Source organism: Apodemus sylvaticus, chromosome 6 (genome assembly GCF_947179515.1).
Source record: "Apodemus sylvaticus chromosome 6, mApoSyl1.1, whole genome shotgun sequence".
Taxonomy (NCBI): Eukaryota; Metazoa; Chordata; class Mammalia; order Rodentia; family Muridae; genus Apodemus; species Apodemus sylvaticus.
In genome coordinates this window covers 52,839,139-52,860,233 of record NC_067477.1, presented here as the reverse complement: position 1 = coordinate 52,860,233, position 21,095 = coordinate 52,839,139, and the positions used below count along the sequence as shown (strand labels likewise).

Genomic DNA, 21,095 nt, shown 5'->3' with positions numbered 1-21,095 from the left:
CAAAAAAAACCAAATCCAAAAAAACCCAACCCCCCCCCAAAAAAAAAACAAAAAGAGAGAGAGAGAGAGAGAGAGAGAGAGAGAGAGAGAGAGAGAGAGAGAGAGAGAAACAAACAAACGTGATGCATGCTGGGTACTCCCTCTGAGAAATGTTTCAAGAACAGAAGTGTTTCAGATTTTAGAGCTTTTTGGGTTTTGCAATATTTATATAGATAGGCCTTACTGGCTGAGCCTTTCTAGTCTAAAGATCCAGAATGTCCCGAAAACCCAAATTACTTAGTACAGGCCCTGAGTGTTGGATTTTTGGAACCTGTTGGCCTTTGCATTTGCAGCTTAGGGGTGTTCTAGCTGGGCGGGCCATGTGTCAGAACCCCACTCACCCAAAGGAAGGAATGGTGCTCTGACATGCACTAACATCGGGAGGGGGGGCTGTTATTGATCATTGGGAAGTTTTGTTTTTTATTTGGAATGATGAATTACTTTTGGAAATAAACAGTGGTTATGACCATATAATATTAAGAATGTACTAATGAACTACACATTTACAAATCATTAAAATGGGGCTGGTGGGTGGCTCAGCAGATGAAGGAGCTTGCCACCAAGCCTAATGACTGAACTGGTTCCTGGGACCTGGAGGGTAGAAAGGAGAACCAACTCTTGCAAAGTATTCTCCCTAGATTTTCCCAGATTGCAAACTGTTCTCCCCTCCACATGCACACACATATACATGCATGCACAACCACACATGCACACAAATAATTAAATCTAATAAAAAGTGGTCAACATTCAAATGTTATTTTCTTATACATTCAAAATAAAAATAAAAATAATACAACATTTTTAGAAGTGAAGTACCTTTTAGGGCATAGGAAATAAATGAGACCATAAATTGCTATCAAAATATAAAATAGGTTTTTATGAACAAAGGCTGAGCCAGGCACTGGGACTCAGGCCTGTAACACCATGCTCAGGTGGTCTACACAGGAAGACAACGTCAGAATGGGATACACAGCAGGACTGTGTTTCAAAAATCAGAAACAAAAACAAACTAATACTCTGTAAGAAAATGGACATGATAAAAATAATCTCTATTTTCAGAAGATATAGGCAGAAATTGTGGAAGTTGGTGATTTTTGTATAAGAAATCTAAAAGCAATACTTTTAAAGAGCCAATTTCCATAGGTAGAAAATGGCCAGTGAGTATGTGAAAATGTCTAAAGAGGGCATATACGAGGAAATATAAGAACAATATATATCCTCATGCATAATGATAAATAAATAATATGTATTTACTAACATGGAAAATATGATAACATGAAAAACATTATAAAACAAGAGTACATTTTTCTTGTAAATATGCACGTAGCTCTATAAAATGCACAGAGAATATTTATATAAGGATAAATGTAGGAGCCTGGAGAGATAGCTCAGTGGTCAAGAGGATCAGCTGCTATTTCAGAAGACCTGGGTTCAAGTCTCATTACCCACATGGCAGTTCACAACTGCCTGCAACTCCAGTCTCAGGGATCCAACGCCCTCTTCTGTCCTCCATGGGTACTGCATGCATGTTGTGCAGGCCAAACACCCATACATACAATATAAACAAGATTAAAAAAGGACAAATTTTATGTTATGGTGGTCATCTTTATATTTAATTTTGGACAATTTTTAAATATATATAACTTTTATAATTTAAAAGAACAAAATGAGACTTTACTTTGAAAAAAACCTTTTGACTTTTGAAACTGAAGTCTAAATTCCCCAAAAGCTAGAGAATAATATGAACAAATTATTTCTTTTACCTTAAATGTACTTAGTATTAAATAATTCCTATACATTATTACTTTAGTATAGGAGCTTTCACACTAGGACACTTTTCTAGAGAGTTTCCGAAGCGGGGCATCAGCACACTCACATCTTAGCTACCCCAGCGGCTGGAGCACTGTCAGTGGTGAGCTCAAAGCTGCAAACATGAGGTGCCACTAAAGCTCCAGGCAACACAACCAAGCCTGGAGTGTTTTTTACAGTAGTCAGCAGTGCCTTTAAACTTCACAAAAATATGTTATGAAATTTCTTGATATAATTTTTAGGACTTTAATGACAGTTTAAAGTGGCTTTATACACTTACCTCTGCTAAATCTTCAAAACAGCTACCAGCTAATGGATGAGGACTACTTTCATCTGTCATTTCTACTGTGTCTTCAATTAAACCTAAAAGTTTCACAGTCAATTCATGTATATCTGAAATGTTACTGAAAATCTTTTCAATTTCCTAAAAAAGAGAAAACAGTTAAGGCATATAAGGTTGAGAGTCATGCCTACATGTTACTACGTGGATGGAAGCAGGCTGAGGGAGGCATCTGGGCCAGCGCCTGTTCACTGCGGAAGAGGACCCCAGTGCAGATCCCAGCGTTCAGTGGGAGCCAGATGGGCTGCTGTGCACTTGTGAGCCTGGGTGGAGGAAGTGGCGATCCCCGCTGCTCACAAGCCAGCCAGCCTAGCAGGAAAGAGGAGCTCCAGGCTCACAGACAGAACCGTCTCCAAAGGAAGGGGTTAGAAGGATGGCCGTGCCGGCAATGGCCACTGGGTCATCGCGTCCCATCCCTGGACACGTACAGAGAAGGAAACACATACAATCCCACAGGCTGACCTCTGACCTTCATATGTGTGTGCCTGTGTATGCACAGTAATAATCCTAGCATTTGTGTGTTTTGAAATTGGCAAAGATGTTGAAAGAACAAAGGCCTTCAAGCATGAGCTGATGACAATAGCTAGGATCAGAATGAAAATAACTCCTAATCTGAATATAATTTGGTTGTTCAATTTACTGCTCACATTCTAGATTTTGAAGGGAACTAAAATGTCATAAAATTGCAATGCTTGAATTATTGCTATGTTTAGGTTAAGTCATTAGCACTGTAGACACAGACAGATCATATTATTTACTATCCAGCTATAGTTATCTACAGTCCTAGTAGCTTCTGATGGGAATATAATGGGCTATGGAACACGGCCAACCTACAAGTTGAATCATGGCTCTAATTGTGTAACATGAGTATGACTGGCCTTTGTCCTGGAGTTCTTTTGATGGAGTTCCTAAAACACTGTGAGGAATTCCCTGAGTGACAGAGGCTGTGATCACTCCTGAGTTTACTTTGCTAACAAAGTTACTAAAGGTGAGTATTAAAGGGATATAATGGTCTCTCTGCTCACTGACTTTTGCAGTAGCAACTTTGCTGTTGACTTTATCCCATAACTTTCCTTAATAAACCAGTCAACTTAAGTAAGTCCCTGAGTTCTGTGAGCTGCCTCAGCAAATCAACTGAACTCAAGGAGGAGGTCACAGGAACTTCAATTCTAGCCTATTGGGCCTGAGCCCTTCAGCCACAGGATAGGACACAATGTCTAGCTGGGTAATATCAGGATTAAAATAATTGAGAGGATACTCTGAGGTTATTCCTTGAAGAACTGCTTAGTGTATAAGAGTCAGGGGAGACACATATTATCATAATGGTTTTCTCAGTTTGCCATGAAAGAAAAAGCAGGGTTTTTTCTTTTTACAACATGCTAGATGAGTGATCGTGGATTAGGATGAAGATGCTAATGACAATTAACCTCTGACAATGTTTCCCACATAATTATAAGCCCTTAAAATGGGTTTTCTTGTTAAATTCTATTGATTTGCTTATTTGGTGATGCAGGGACTACAGGACGAGTGTTCCTAGCAGTTCCATGGCCCTGGCTTCACACACTCTTACGAGATTGGCACCCTCAACAGCCCTGCAGGGCAAGTGCAAATGAGAACAGAGGGACCATGGAGCCAGAGAATTTGCCTATGGCCACATTTCTTATTACTGAGATCAATTTTAACTCATTTATTCATTTTTCAACATTTGCAAGAACTATTCTATGACCTTAGATGGTCTTTAACTTAATAGTTTACAGTATATTCTATGTGGGAAAAAAGTTTATAGTAGATACTGAGATGGAGACAAAAGGAATTCTTTCTTTGCTCCTTCAGTATAACAGAAACTGTCTATCAAATCTGCGATAATTCTATGAAAGGGAACTGGTGGGATATAGGAATAGCAAAGAAAATGATATTAACCAATTGTATTTGCTCCTTTTATTCTTCATACTGTCATAGAATATCAGTTTATAGTATAATAGAACTCAAATTCAAGCCCAAGTGTAATAACGAATTTGACTAACTCATCACTACTTTACACTAGAAAGGCAGAGAGGATTACATCTGCCCTAGCTGTCACATTTATGTAAATTAAACAAAGTTGAATATTATTTTAAAAAAAAAATCCTGACTACAGTTAGACTTATCTAGCAGGAGTTAGCAACATTATTAAACTAAAAATTCAGGCAAAACAAGTCAAAGTCAACTAAAATATCTTAATGATTCATTTGAATCATTCTTACAGAAAAGAGTAAAAGCCGTGAGTCCTGCAGCACTGAGACAGCTGTGCCTGGTTATTTGTGTAGTTACTGTGGTAAAGAACCAGGGCTGGAGAGACGGCTCCGCGGTTAAGAGCACTGACTGCTCTTCCAGAGGTCCTGAGTTCAACTCCCAGCAACCACATGGTGGCTCACAACCATCTGTAATGGGATCTGATGCCCTCTTCTAGTGTGTCTGAAGAGTGCCACAGTGTACTCATAAAAATAAGTATTTAAAAAAAAGAACCTAGAAAGTATAAAATTGTTAAGCTCGAGACTAAATATTTTTAAAATATAGGTCAAACATACTTAGAGAAAACCAAACCATTGCTAAAGAAAAGAAAGAAAAAAGCCTGTGTTTCTGTAGCTGGATTTCTTAGGATTGACCTGGTTTTCGTTTGTTTACTTTGAGACAGTATTTCACTCTGTAGCCTAGGTAGGCTTGCAACTCCCAATCCTCCTGCCTCTGAATCTTCAGTTCTGGGCCTGTAGGCACGAGGATCGGGGCCCAAGGGACTGGCTTTAGTCGCTAAGTGGGAACAGCCCCCAAGGCGTCTGAGTCCAGGCCACGCATCCCAGCGCCACCCTCCGGGCCATCCTGGCTGCAAACGGGAGATTGCTGCTTTTGAGTCTTCTCTTGGGGATCTTATTAAAAAATGTTCTCCTGTAAACTTCCTACTGCTGGGGCTGGAGGAATGGCCCAGTGATGACAAGGGCCAGCCGCTTTCCTGGAGGACCAGGTTCCGTTCCCAGCACCTACATGGCAGCTCACAACCGTCTGTAACTCCAGTTCCAGGGGCTCAATGCCCTCTTCCTTCCTCCACAGTAACAAGGAGCATGTGTGGTGCAGGGACACACATGCAGCCAAAACACTGTCAAGCATAAAATAAATACTTTTTAAAATTAAAACAAAATCCCCAGTTAGCCGAGCTTGGTGGCACACACCTTTAATCCCAGCACTATTAAGGCAGAAGCAGGGATCTCTGTGAGTTCAAAGTCAGTCTGGACTACATAGTAAGTTCCAGGTCAGCCAGAGCTACACAGTGAGGCCCTACCTCAAAAACAAAACAAAATACCACCACCAGCACAACAGCCCATAAACTTGCTAAATGTCCACTGTAAAAGCCTGAGCACCCAACGGAGGCAGGGAGCACCCACAGAAGGCAGGGAGCACATGCCTTTCTTGACCATTTTCTTTGTCATTCCAGATGAATGACTAAGTCTCATTACATCTGACTAGCCTGTTACTGTGAAATATCATTCCAGTGAAAACCCCTCCTCTTGAATCTCCTGTCACTACACTTTTATCTGTATAACAATTTGGATGGTTTTAAAGCTCAGAGATGCATAAAAGAACACTTTTATAGAGTAGTGAGGTAAATAACACACTAATATGAATTTTAACCTGCTATTTGCTTGAGAGATATGCACAGAATTTAAAGTACCCAAAGTACTTACAGAAGGTTTGAACAACTTTCTATCCGAAAGAAAGGCTTCCCGGAATACTTTAATGATCATATTCAGTTCCCGCAGATACTGTCTTTCTTCTGCAATTTCAGTTCTGACAAGGTCATAATAGTTTAGCTCACCAGAAGAACAAGGTTCCTCTTCACAGAGAGAAACCAAGCCTATATCATCATCCTGATCAAACATGTCCATCAAAACCTGCGAAGTACAAACCAGGAATGGATAGTTACTTTCCTTCCTTTTGCAAGGAAGCTGTCTCAAAGTACTTGTGACTAAACTATTATTAAGGAATTAGAAATGTGCATTGCACACACAGATTTATATTAGGAAATCTATGAAAGAGTCAGGATGAGAAATGTTCAACTGGCTATAGTAAAGTCATTATTTCTGAAATATATTATTGTATATGTACATATAATGTATACATATCCACATACATACATAGGTGTATCTAATACCAAAAGGGGCACACTTTTAGGGGAGAAAAATATAAACCAAAGATTTAGGGAAGAACAATATAAATCAGTTCCACTACCTAAACATTTGCAATAACAGGCAAGTATTTTATGAAAGTCATATATAAAAATACACACACACACACACACACACATATTGGGTTTTTTCGAGACAGAGTTTCTCTGTGTAGCCCTGGCTGTCCTGGAACTCACTCTGTAGACCAGGCTGGGCTCGAACTCAGAAATCCGCCTGCCTCTGCCTCCCAAGTGCTGGGATTAAAGGCGTGCACCACCACCGCCTGGCTGAAAGTCATATTCTTATATGTAAAACCCAACTAATACAAGGATTGATGATGTCTAGCAAATAATTTGTACCCAATATTCCTTGATGTTACAAAAAAAGATAGCATGCAGCTGGCTAGAACTAAGGAAAATGGAAGACTCATTACAAAGGCGGGGCCTATGACAGTGTGCTTTCTAAAGCACAGCACTCTCATGCAACACTGCATTAGAAAGTATTTCTATAAAAATTATATCTGTACTAAACAAACTTTTTTGGTCATTATTACTTTGTACATGTGTATTTGTATGTATACCTGTGCACACAGTGTGCAAGTGTCAGCCAATAGGCAAGACTATTCATAAATCAAAAGCAATGGAAATAAGGTGACTATATACTCCAATAGTTTTTTTAACTAGACCTCGTTAATTATATATTCAAAACTGATTGAAAAGTACTGCTAAAAGTTCAGGAAAGGACTATAAAATGGCTCCGTGGTTAGGAATGCTTACTGTTTTTGCAGAGGATCCAGGCCCAGTTCCCAGCACCAACACCAAGTGGCTCACAACCACCTGTAACACCAGGTCCAAAGGATCCGATGCCCTTTAGCCACTATGGGAACCTGTTACACATGGCACACAGAAGCTGATGCAGGTATACACAAATACACATAAATAAAAGTTATTTTTAAAAAAGAGTTCAAGAAAGATGTGAGTGGGGGCGAGAACACATTGGGGATGCCTGAAGGAATGGGGGAGGGGCTGGGGCTCCTGTGGGGCTTGGAGGTGCAGATGATCAAGGTGCAGTTCCAGGGAACCCAGAGCCATCTTTTAACCTTGGCAGGTACCAAGCACATACATACAAGCAGGTAAAATACTCATAAAAATAAATATGTTCTATTTTTTTTTAAGGGAAAAGCACTGGCAAGATGGCTTAGCAGGCTGCTGGCTGCCAACCTAGATAATGTGATTCTGATCTCCAGAACTCACATGGGGGAAGAACTCCCACAGGTTGTTCTTGGACCTCCACATGAATTACATATAAAAACACCGAGCAATTTGATTTTTTTAAAGAGTTCATGCAGAAAGAAGAAAGGCATATCCTTGAAAAGAAAGTCCTGTCAGATTAGAGAAAATTATGATAATAAAAGATAGCATTCATTCATTCATTCATTCAGTAAAACATCTGCCTGTCACCAGGACCTGTCCCAACTCTTGGTGAATTATAGTAATAAATGCAGAGCCCTGCCTTCTTGCCCTTGATGGGTATCACTCAGAAGCACTTAAAGCTTTTCAGTTCTCCTGATTCACCTCCATTTCTTTACTGCTTTCTGTTTTGGTTTAGTTTTTCCATTTGATTTTGTTATGCTCTGCTACTTGAGAGGTCTAACACTCTCTGGCTTCTGAGGGCACTGCATGCACTTACATAATACATACAGGCTAAACATCTGAGGGCACTGCATGCACTTACATAACACATACAGGCTAAACATCTGAGGGCACTGCATGCACTTACATACTACATACAGGCTAAACATGCACTTACATACTACATACAGGCTAAACAGCCACAACCCTTACAAACAAATGGCGTGGCTCCCAAGGCCACGTGTAACAGATCTGGACCCGAACCATGAAACTATTGGGAGGTGTGGACTCTGAGAGGGGGTCCTGTGGGAATGAATCACTGGCATAGTGTGGCAGACGTGGGTCCTGGACCCCACACCTTGATCTCTCATTCGGGTCCGGGTCACCTACAGTAAGCAGCCCACTTTGCCTTGTTCTCTGACCACAGTCCAAAGTACCAGGTGCAAGCGAGCACGGACGAGGTCCACATAAGCCTTTCTTCTTTTTACATTCATCTTCTCAAGGACGGTATTGGGTGACATTAACAGAAAATGGAGAAGGAATAACATAGCACAACACTTAACTCCTAAGATTAAATGTTAAGGGTCAGGCAGGTGTTGCACAGTGCTTCTTACATAAGAAACAACAAAAATCATGGCACACTGCAAGGTGCAGACACACAAAATCAAAGTTTACTGTTCAGTACCAAGTATGTTCTTTTTGAACAAAGTCTGAAATCTAGATTTTTTTTAATGTGAGGATTTTAGATCTGTAAAATTTGTTACTGCTTTCAATTTACCATTACCAACTTACTGAAACCCTTGTATCCGTCCCCAGTCCTGATGACTCTTACCTCACACCTCAGTCCTTCTGTATTCCTGTCTAAGCTCTCTTCCTCACACAGTCAATTCCCCCACCCCCATCTCTCCATGACTTAGTGCAAATGAAAACCTCACACAGATTTCAGAGTCTCTCTGACTCTTACTGCTTACTAGCAATCTTCTATCTTCTATACAGTACCTACCTGACCCGTTTAACATTTAAACCTAGGAGTTTGGTATTATGTTATATTATTCCTTTTCTCAGTTTTCTGTTAATGTTACAAAATACTATTCTTGAAAGGATCAATGTAAAAAGAAGAAAAACTGATGTGGGGCTCACCGTCAAGGCTTGCTTGCACCATAGAATTGCCCAATTTACACTGAAGTTTCTGCTCATGCCTTCCCTAACTAGAAAATAGCTAAGGATTAAAAACCATGCACAAAAAAGTGTTTGCTTAAAGGGTTTGTATATGTGCAAATGTTACAAGATATTTGAGTGGGAATAAATTCTAAAGCCCCATTGACAGCAGGAACTAAAAACACAGCACAACAGCTAAGCGGTAATGGTGCACACCTTTGATCCCAGCATTTGGGAGGCATGCTGGCAGATCTCTGAGTTCGAGGCCAGCCAGATCTATGAAGTGAGTTCCAGGACAGCCAGGAAAGACTCCCTGTCTCAAAAACAAACAAACAAAGCAAACAAACAAAAACAAACAAACAATCCAGCACAATACAAAGCATTTTTGGAGTCATGTTCAAAACAAGACAAACAAGGGAAGCCAAGCCGGGGGTGATGACAGCCCACAACTCAGCTGCTTCCAAGACAGACGTGACGCCAGCTTGGGGATTTCAGTTAGATCTTACATCAAAATAAAGTAAAAGGGGTAGCGATGTGACTACTACAGAGCTTGCTTAGTGTGTGCTGGCTCAATCCCTAGTATTGCAAACAAACAAATGATGGATGGATGATAGAGAAGGAGGGAGGGAGAGGGGGAGGGAGAGAGGGGAGAAAGAGAGGGGAGAGAGAGGAGTGGGAAGGAGAGGGGTGTTTTGAAACAGATGCAATATTACCATGCAAGAACAAGACAGGTAACCCGATTCCTACCATTAGGCCAACAAATTAAACTTCTCCAGATAAGTGCTGTTCTTCTCTCCCATCTGAAGCAATCGCCTTTAGTATATGTTCCACTCTCGTGGTTTAAACCCTTTCCTAAGTAGTGATAGTTACAATTAAAGTTGATGTCTACCTTCTTTCCTGTGACGTGATTGTTCTCAGTAATCTGATGTGCAGAACACTTTGTAACAGTCAAATACTTTTATTTTTAAATGTAAAAAATGTTTTAATTTTTTTCTAGCAAATTAAACATCTCTAGAAATCAACTGATTTTTCAAATGGTTATTAAATATATGGTCTGTGAGCTGTTGTCAAACACTCTCACTAACGCACTCCCATCACCAGCATCACAAATACAGTCATCTGCATTTTTAGCTAAGCACGTGACTGTCTCTTGTGACAAACAGGAGACTGTGAAAAGGAAGTCTGAAACCGGGATCAGCAAACTACAGTACACATGCCAAATCCTGCCCACTCTCTGTTTTCATGAAGTTTACTGGCTCAGGGCCCATGCTCATTTGTTTATGGCTATTTTTTGCTACCAGAGTAAAAATGAGCAGTTGCAAGAGAGCCCACAACAGTCTCCATCCAGAGAGCCCACAACAGTCACCATCCAGAGAGCCCATAACAGTCACCATCCAGAGAGCCCACAACAGTCTCCATCCAGAGAGCCCACAACAGTCACCATCCAGAGAGCCCACAACAGTCTCCATCCAGAGAGCCCACAACAGTCACCATCCAGAGAGCCCACAACAGTCTCCATCCAGAGAGCCCACAACAGTCACCATCCAGAGAGCCCACAACAGTCTCCATCCAGAGAGCCCACAACAGTCTCCATCCAGAGAGCCCACAACAGTCTCCATCCAGAGAGCCCACAACAGTCTCCATCCAGAGAGCCCACAACAGTCACCATCCAGAGAGCCCACAACAGTCACCATCCAGAGAGCCCACAACAGTCTCCATCCAGAGAGCCCACAACAGTCACCATCCAGAGAGCCCACAACAGTCTCCATCCAGAGAGCCCACAACAGTCACCATCCAGAGAGCCCACAACAGTCTCCATCCAGAGAGCCCACAACAGTCACCATCCAGAGAGCCCACAACAGTCACCATCCAGAGAGCCCACAACAGTCTCCATCCAGAGAGCCCACAACAGTCTCCATCCAGAGAGCCCACAACAGTCTCCATCCAGAGAGCCCACAACAGTCACCATCCAGAGAGCCCACAACAGTCTCCATCCAGAGAGCCCACAACAGTCTCCATCCAGAGAGCCCACAACAGTCTCTATCCAGAGAGCCCACAACAGTCTCCATCCAGAGAGCCCACAACAGTCACCATCCAGAGAGCCCACAACAGTCTCCATCCAGAGAGCCCACAACAGTCTCCATCCAGAGAGCCCACAACAGTCACCATCCAGAGAGCCCACAACAGTCACCATCCAGAGAACCCACAACAGTCTCCATCCAGAGAGTCCACAACAGTCTCCATCCAGAGAGCCCACAACAGTCTCCATCCAGAGAGCCCACAGCAGTCTCCATCCAGAGAGCCCACAACAGTCACCATCCAGAAAGCCCACAACAGTCACCATCCAGAGAGCCCACAACAGTCACCATCCAGAGAGCCCACAACAGTCACCATCCAGAAAGCCCACAGCAGTCTCCATCCAGAGAGCCCACAACAGTCACCATCCAGAGAGCCCACAACAGTCACCATTCAGAAAGCCCACAACAGTCACCATCCAGAAAGCCCACAACAGTCACCATCCAGAGAGCCCACAACAGTCACCATCCAGAGAGCCCACAACAGTCACCATCCAGAGAACCCACAACAGTCTCCATCCAGAGAGTCCACAACAGTCTCTGTCCAGAGAGCCCACAACAGTCTCCATCCAGAGAGCCCACAGCAGTCTCCATCCAGAGAGCCCACAACAGTCACCATCAAGCTTCTGTGGGTTCTTGGGGGCTTTTTTATGTTTTATGTTTTATGGTTCTGAAACAGAATACTAATACACAACCTGGAGTTAGCTGAGAATTGGCTGTGGATGCTAGGCTGTGCTCACACTTGCAGCAATCCTCCTGCCTATGGCCCCTGAGTATTAATATTACAGGCGTGCTCCATCATACCCAGTTGTTGGCTGGCTCTTCACACACATCCTGATCTTGAACTGGACATAAGGTAAAATATTAGAAAAGTGGTATGTTTTACACCTAGATGGATGTCTTTAATTTGTTTAAAATACTATTCCTTATATTACTCTTTTAAGATACTTTTATTGGGCAATTTCAACTAAAAAGTTTCTCAAACTTATCTATACTTTCAAAAGCTGGATAGGCTATCTAAAATGAATGCCAGAATTAGATTTTTAAAAGTATCTTGGTTGTGATAACTTTAAAAACAATATGAAAATTTCTGTGGTTAAATTTCAGTTATCCATAGCATGAGTTGAAGAAATCAACAGCAGAAGACTATCTCACTTAGAAAAGTCCTAAGGAGTTCAGAGGTCTGCAAACTCAAGTAAGCAGGGGGACAGTGGACTGGAAAAGTGAGTATAACACTGTAACAGAAGGGCAGAAAAGTCAAGGAGCTGGCCGTGCATTCCAGTCAGTGCTGGACTCCGACGGCTTCACTAGTGTCCTCTGGGGAGATAGATGCTCTTGTCAGCAGAACAGCCTATGCGGGGACTTCACTCTGAGAATGGCCCCAGAATGTGATGGGGTATTTCACAGTGTACTTCCACCTTTTCTATCAGCCTAGTAAGCTTGATTTTAGAAGTCAATATAAAAATGACAAATTTCTACAATGAAGTGGAAGCGAAAGAACTCAGTTTTTAAATTAAAGTGCAGAGTAATAGAGCTCAACTACAGTTTAAAAATAGCTTTTCTAAAAACTGACATGGCTTGGAAGCCTAGCTCACACCACTCAAACCTCTGCAAACACCAGCATTCTCTAAGCCTTCCCAGCGACTCTAATGCGCAGTCCAGGCTGAGGACCACCAGTGTGCTGGGCCAGGTGACCTCACTTCAGCAATCCGCTCGCTCTGTCAGGACCTCCTACACTCCGACGTGAGTTGATTACTTTCTCTGTACACTGGATCTACTGGTATAATGCTTCAATCACACTGCACAGAGTGATTGCCTCACATGTTCATTCGACACGAACACGCTCCTGTAACACGGATTGCTCTTTCTCAGCACTGTGCTTCCCCTGGTCAGGACCGAGCTCGTCAACAGTGCTCAACCCTAGGTGAGACACACAAGGAGGAGAAGAGCACGGGAGGGAGGAGGAAAGAAGGAGACTGAATGTTCCTCAAGCAGTCTTATGGACTGGAAGAAGGGTGAATTTGTAGTCAGGAGAAGCTTGGCCGGAGAGCAATCGCTTTGTTATGAGCTCTTTCTCTGCCCATGTCCTACCAAACTGTCTTAAGATAGAAAAGCATGTTCTTCAACGTTACTAATATTTAAAATACCAGAAATAACTCTGTATGTTCCCTTTTTAAAAATAAAAGACTCAAGAGTGTGTGGTGGCTCATGTCTAGAAATTCTAGCACGCAAGAGGCAGGAGGATCTCATGTTTGACACCAGCCTAGACAGCCTGAGTTATATACAGATACCCTGTCATTAAAAAGCAATAAAGGGGAAAAGAAACTGAATAAAATAAACATTACTGAAAACTACCTTTCGACAACAGCTTTGGATGGATCCTTGCCACCTCCACCTCCTACATATAAAGTCTCCTGATGGAAAAGGAGAACTCTCCTCTCTGCCATTGATGCTGAACTCTAGAAATACCATATTCTGTAGAACAAGTAATTTTCTGTCTTCCAGTATAAGGAATTATAAATTTTACAAGCAGACGGCATGGCATGAAAGCACACGCCTTTAAGCCCAATACCTGGGAGGCAAAGGCAGGGAACTTCTATGAATGCAAGGTCAGCCTGGTCTACAAAGCAAGTTTCAGGTCTGCTGGGGATGCATACTGAGACTAAGGCTTTAAAACAAAAAGCAATAACCTAGTATCTTCATGTACTTAAAAAAAAAAAAGAAAGAAAAGAAAAGAAATTGAAACCCAGTGTGATGGTGCATGCTGATAATTCTAGCCTACATCAGGAGGATTTCAAGGCTGGTCTCAGCTATACAGTGAGTTCAAGGCCAGCCTGGGCTACTCAGTGAAATCTGTCTCCAAAATAAGCAGAGCCAGGGAAATGGCTGAGCAAGTAAAGTTTTGTGTTACCAAGCCTGATTCCCTGAAGCCCACGTGGTAGACCGAGAGACAGGATACCTGACAGTTGTCACGAACCTCCACATGTGCATTCCTGTGTGTGTAAAAGCAATTCCCATTCCTAGAAAATCCCCAAATAAATAAAATGGATTAAATGTGAAGAACCTGAAGGCACAGCTCAGTGGCAAAGCACCTGTGAGACTCAGGCAGCGCCCTGGTCTGACCCCAGCACAAAAGGAATTATATTGTATTTCTAGTGCTAGCTTTTATTCTAAGTGAAATGTGGGAATTTAATATATAAAAATCCTGATAAGCTTTAAAAAAGAAACTAACTTCATCACAGTTAAAGAGTAAAACTAATGCCATATAGAGTCACTACTTTTTAACACTTACCTTATCTGCACACATGGACACTTTAATGTCTTGCTGAGATATTTCATAATGCCGGATATTAAAAACATAATTACCAGCCAATTTTAAAATATCTGCTGAGATATACTCCAATACAGCCACAATGTAGAGGGACACATGGTAGTCTACTTTATATCCCAAGACTTCCTGTTTAAAAAAAAAGTAATAATTCAATTCCAAAACAAAAGTATTGTCAAGTTAAACTGTCATATCAGTTAAATGCTTAGCATTCCTGCTTAGGAGCTGGGTGACTTCACTGTAAAGCCCTTGCCTGGCAAAGGCAAGGCCCTGAGATTACACTTTAGCACTGAAGGAAAAGAAATCTTCTTACATTTTTACTCAAAAACAAAAATTTAAAAGCAGAATGTCTCAATATATGGCTGCCAAAGGACAGTGGTTCTAAACCCGTGTTGTGACCCCTCTGGGGATCAAACGAACCTTTCATAGGATCTCCTAAGACCATCAGAAAACAGACATTTACACTACAATTCATAACAATGGCAAAATTACAGTTATTAAGTAGCAACACCAATAAGTTTATGTTAGGGATCACCACAATATGAGGAACTGTGTCACAGGGACAGTGCTAGGAAGGTTGAGAACCACTGCCATAGGGTATAAAGGTAACTGCTGATCCTAGTATTATTTATCTTACCAAGAAGGAGAAGGAAGAAGAGGAGGAGGAAGAGGAGAAGGAGAAGATCTGATCTGGTAACAGTCCTGAAAGATGTAGTCTTTCATCAAACAACAACAGGGGATTCTAACAGGAACTCTTGAGCTCTAGTTTTTGAGGTTTACTCTCCCTCATCCCCTCCCAGATCCTCCCACCCATCTGTCTCTAAGCCCTCTTTCTCTTTCTGTCTAGGAAACAAACAGCCAAAGAAACTAAAAAACAGAATTTTTAAAAAGGCATCTCTCTCTCTCTCTCCTCTCTCTCTCTCACACACACACACCATAAAAAGACAAAATCAGAAAACATTAAAAAAAAGAACATTGCACTAAGCATTATCTTTTAATTCCTGTGGTCTCCTCTGCAAGAGAGTTTCTCTATGTGTCTGGCACAGCTAAGAAGAATGCCTCGAGCAGACAGGCTGCAGGCAAGTCTGTGGCCTGTTTTCTTTATTAATGATTGACAGAGAGGAGCCTGGGCCGACGGCTCTTAGGCTGTATGGGGGGGGTGGGTAAGGAAACCATGGAGGACAAGGCAGTGAGCATGAGCAGCACACTTCCTGCCTTGGCTCCTCTCGGTCATGGACTGTGAAGCAGAAGCTGACAGAAGCCCTGCTCTCCCCAAGTTATTTTCTGGTTGTGGTGCTTATCATAGGAACAGTAAACAAACTAGTATGGGGGAGGTTATTGAGATTTCTACCAAAGATATTCAAGGCTATACAAGCAAGCATATTCTACAGATTAATTTCTAGTGTCTTGCTCCAATGTATACAGGTTAATTTTTAAAACATTCAGTGCCTTTTCTTAATAATAAAACTGAGAATCATGGTCTACTACATTGGAATTGATAAGAGTTAGTTGTCATTGAAGATACTACAAAATGCTTCAAGGTATAATATTGCTGTTACTAACTGTGTGTGTGTGTGTGTGTGTATGTACATAAGCAAGCAGAGAGGGAGAGGGAGAGAAAGGGAGAGGGAGAGAAAGGGAGAGGGAGAGAAAGGGAGAGGGAGAGGGAGAGAAAGGGAGAGAGAGAGAGAGAGAGAGAGAGAGAGAGAGAGAGAGAGAGAGAGAGAGAGAAGGGGGAGAGGGAGAGGGAGGGGAGAGAAGGAGAAAGGGAGGGAGAGGGGGGTGAAGAGAGGATATGAGCCATGGATTTCATTAGGGTATGTTTATTTTTATTTGGTTCATTTTTTTTTTTTTTTGGATTTTGGTGTCATGTCCTCCCCACCCACCCACCCCCACCCCATCCCCTGCCCGAGACAGGGTTTCTTGTATAACCCTGGCTCTCCTGGAACTCACTCTGTAGACCAGGCTGGCCTCAGACTCAGAAATCTGCCTGCCTCTGCCAGAATGCTGGGATTACAGGCGTGCGCCACCACCGCCTGGCTATCTGGTTCTTTTCTTTAGAGGTAGGTGGATAGCAAGTTAGGGTACCCCAGGGTATCACTCATGTAAAGCATACCATGGACATACAACCCATCCCCCCATTCTAATTCACACACATATTACAATGTACATAATACATATAAACAAACCATTAATGCTATATATATTAATATTATAAAAATATTCCTTATTATGAAGGATTCCTCTAGTGTCTAATCTTTTCTTACCTTCAAGGAAGGATGGATTTTGTCCACAGGTAGTAAAAGCGGATTTCTTCGCCTTCGCTTCTCTATGGCAGACTGAGCATCAGCAATTGCCCATTTATCAATAGGATGAGGAAAGGTCTTCTGAACTCGGTCCTGTTCAGATCAGAGCAGGGCCATTCAGAATCAGCAGAAGTGTTTATAAATAGAAAACCCATATAAAACTCAACCTGATCAGTCTCTTTAATACAAGAAAGTCCTGGGGGGTACAATAAATTCTGATCCTAGGAATAAGAAAGCTTTTTGGTTTAAAAAGAAACAGGTCAGCAGTCATGGCAGACATCTGCAGTCCCAGCACTGAGATGGCAGAGGCAGCAGCCTGTGAGTTCGCAGTCTGGGCTAACGGTGAGCTGCGGCCAGCTCAAGCTTCGTAGTGAGACCCTGCCTCAAAGTAATGAAAAACAGACATGAGCAAGACAATCAGGATGTTACCATTGGGTCGTTCAGTAGACTGCCTGTGTGACTGTGTAAGTTAGGTCTGAGTCCTAGCACAGTTAAAAAATATGAATTGGGGGGCTGGAGAGATGGCTCAGTGGTTCAGAGCACCGACTGCTCTTCCAGAGGTCCTGAATTCAATTCCCAGCAACCACATGGTGGCTCACAACCATCTGTAATGGGATCTGATGCCCTCTTCTGGTGTGTCTGAGGACAGCTACAGTGTAGTAACATACATAAAATACATAAATAAATCTTTAAAAATATATGAATTAGGAAGAGGTACAATACACAGGTACAATACAAAATATAATATTATAGTATATGTAATACAATACATACTAACATTAAATAGTATATCAGTGATCACAAATTTTATTTTTAAGGTTAATAGCACTTACCTAGAAGTCAACTCATTATTAATATTGCCAGAAAGCCCCTCTCCCTCTGATAACCCCAGAGCAACACAAAGAAGAGTTTAAAAGAACAGCTATTATGTGACTCTTAGAATACTGTAGGAATTAGGGTGTTCAGAGTGGTAAAGGAAATACACATCTCCATAGAAACAACCCAAATTCCTGCTCATGGAATTTTAAATTTAACCAGTGGGTAACATGAATATGAACTATCTATCAGAATTGAACTCCAATTATGTAGGGGTTCCTATATTTAAATTATATTATCAAGCTTAAGAAAATTTAGCTATTGAGAGGATTTTTTTTGTTATACTTATTTAATGCTAAAATATTATAGCAAAAAAAGGGAAATAAATGTTTTAATTTTAAGAGTGTCTAAACGTGTTAATGCCTCAGTCACTCTAAAGCACAGTTTTACTCTCCAGAGCCTACCCGCTGCAGGATTAGGGTACAGGGGGTTTAGTTCATTTAAGATAGGTGCTCCGCCCAGCCATCTGGGGAAGTGCTTTAGCTTCCATTGCTCGGGTACCCAGAGCTGCCGCTGCCTTGGATCTTAGCCTAGCCATAGCTCAAGTTTGTGGCAGTTCAGTCCTGTCCATATGGCACTGGGTTTGTGGGCATGCAAAATGTAAGAGTAATGAGGGTCACGTAGGCTTCCAACGAGGTTTCAAAGAAGGCGAAGGTGACAGGCAAAGTGCTCGGATGCTGCGGTGGAGATGGATATCAGGATGCTGAAAATACCAGGCATGTGGACTATATCCTACTTTAAGCTTCAGAGAGAGACGTCGTGTCAGTTCAAGGTAGCAAGGCCACAGGAGTGGAGCTGCCTGAGCCTATTGGACCTCACATGTTCTGGATGTGTTGGGTATCACTTGCCCTGGATGCTGCAAGCAGAGCTACAATCCTTACTGTTTTCCCTGCTGGCTGCAGTCTTACTGTGGTCCTGTCAGGCTTCTGTACAACTCCGCTTTCCTCTTTTGCAATGGGACTGTTCACCCTGTGCCACTGCATCGTGGAAGCAATTTTCTCTTTGATTTTTCTGAGGGTCACAGCTAAGAGACTGCTTTGATCTTATTGAAAACTTTGACCTTACACTTATAAAAAATGTTAGAACTCTTCAGATTTCTGGAAACTGTGGAGAAAAACAAGATATATTTTGTATTATGAGATGACAATGAGTCTTTGGGCAAAGGGAAAAAGATATGGTTTGATAATGAAATATCTTTCATAGGCTAAAGTATTAAAATGTTTGTTAGTACATGGTGGTGTTATTTTGGGAAATTCTGTACACTTAGGGAACAGGGGCAAGTTGGAGAAAGTGGGTCAAAAACTGGACATGTGCTTTTAATGCTTATCCATGGTCCCCAGCCAGGCCCGCACTCTGGCCTGTCTACTATGAGCCCAGTCATGCCCAACAGTTAGACATGAAGTAACCTTGGTAGAAACTGCCCAAAAATTTTGCATAGCTGTTATAGCATAGACACTCCCACCTGTAAAGTTCTATGCAGTCTTGCCTGTGAGAAGTATAACCACCACCACCTCCCCTAATGCAATCTGCACTCTTGCCTATGAGTAGAATAGGATTGATACCTTTTTATTTTCTTAATTGTAACCTTTGAGAGTGACTGTGTTTTCAATCTTTTCTAAAAATGTCTTTGCTTAATTCCAAATTATGATCCTATTCTTCAGCATTTCTCCCTCATAATTTCAGTTTTTATATGCAAGGTTATGATCTCTTGAGTTAATTTTTGTCTATCACAGGAGATAAAGTTTCAAGGTTTTTCATTCGATTTATCCACATATTTTTTAAACACTTTCATTTCCTTAATGAACTAGGTTGATATATTTCTTGAAAATGAACTGAACATGTATACTGCACATAATTTCAGTGATTTTAGTTTCCATAGAAATTTAGAATGACAAAGCTACAGATCTAAGAATTAATTTCATGGGTTCTGAAATGACATAATAACATTTACCTCAACATCTTGAACAGTCCTTGGCTGAGCCATGCAGAGCTTATTAAGCAACTGAAAAATCAGCTCTTCAATGTAATAGAGAGATTCCTCATTAGCGGAGAGCGTGGGGTGCACTTGCTCCTGAACCTTGAAAAGAAAATGTTTCAGTTAAGCCGCTGGCAAAAAATATGAAATGAACAAAATCAATGAGAATTCTACATGTAGTTAATCTTTTACTAAAATCATTATATAGCAACATAAATATTTTTAAAGCAAAAAAAAAAAAAAAAAAGTACAGGTAGCTAGAGAGGTAGCTATGAAATGAAGAGCACTCGCTGCTCCTGCAGAAGACAAGGTTAGGTTCCCAGTATACAGCCACTCAAAACTGACTCTAGATCTAGGGCATCCATGTCCTCTTCTGGCCTATTTGGGCATTGCAGGCACATGGTGCACAGACATACTGCAGGCAAAACCCACATATGTTGCAGGATTTTCCCTGTCCAATCACATTAGGGCAGTGGAAGGCCTGTGATTAGACAGGAAAAGGGAGGCAGAGGTAGGAGTCGAGGAGACAGAGAGGTCATGGGAGAAGAAGGGAAGAGAACCGAGATGACTTCGGATGCAGATCTGCTTGGCATTTACTAGTGACAAATAGTGGGGTGTGTGGGGCGTTGTGTGGTAGCAAGAGGAACTCAGGGTCCCCCACTAGAGAGATGGCGGACAGAGGGAACACCGAGTAAGACATACAGGGCAGGAGCCCTGTGGCCCGACATAACCTGTTGGCTCTCTTTTTTTTAATATTTCCCGAAAACAGTTTTAAGTAAAAAGAAAAACAATTTGTTGGTATGTGTTGATTTTTCTTAACCCTTCTTTAAACTTTCTTAAATTTTGAGAATCTGTAGAAAGTTCACTACTAGTAAAAAGCACATATTTAAGGCTGAGGAGACAGTTGCTTGTCTTGCATATATAAGAACCTGAGCTCCATCCGCATGACCCATGTAAAAGCTGGGCATGATGCCTGCAACCACAGCCCTGACGCTGGCCGATTGGTTGGGTTCCCAGGCCAGGCTAGTCTACTGGTGAGCTTTAGGCCACAGAGAGACCCTGCCTCAAAAAGCAAAATGAGGACTGATGCCAAAGACTGACCTCCGGTCTCCACATGCACATCAGCACACATGCACCTACACAAATACACACACACACACACACACATACAATATGACAAAACATACCTCCACAAACTATTAGAAACAATTTTAGAGGAATCGTATATATCTTTAGTCCACCTAAAGTATCTACTAGAAGGCAGAAAACTAGCTCTGAGTTCCAGCAATAGACAGCGACCCTTCAGAAAGCACGGATTAGAGTCAGAAGCAGGTGGCACTCAGCCTTTACAATGGCATGTGC

The 21,095-nt window shown here is 41.8% G+C and overlaps 1 protein-coding gene across 3 annotated transcripts in view; it reads right to left on the bottom strand.

The window, feature by feature from the left end:
* The window catches only part of Sos2 (SOS Ras/Rho guanine nucleotide exchange factor 2), a 97,648-nt gene that overhangs the window by 50,021 nt on the left and 26,532 nt on the right, over positions 1 to 21,095 (bottom strand). For all 3 annotated transcript variants that reach the window (XM_052185740.1, XM_052185742.1, XM_052185741.1), the window contains exons 2-6: positions 19,710 to 19,835; positions 16,844 to 16,975; positions 14,541 to 14,705; positions 5,905 to 6,111; positions 2,129 to 2,272 (exon numbers count right to left, since the gene is read on the bottom strand). In XM_052185740.1, coding sequence (XP_052041700.1) covers positions 2,129 to 2,272; positions 5,905 to 6,111; positions 14,541 to 14,705; positions 16,844 to 16,975; positions 19,710 to 19,835 — 774 coding nt within the window. The remainder of the gene's footprint in view (positions 1 to 2,128; positions 2,273 to 5,904; positions 6,112 to 14,540; positions 14,706 to 16,843; positions 16,976 to 19,709; positions 19,836 to 21,095) is intronic.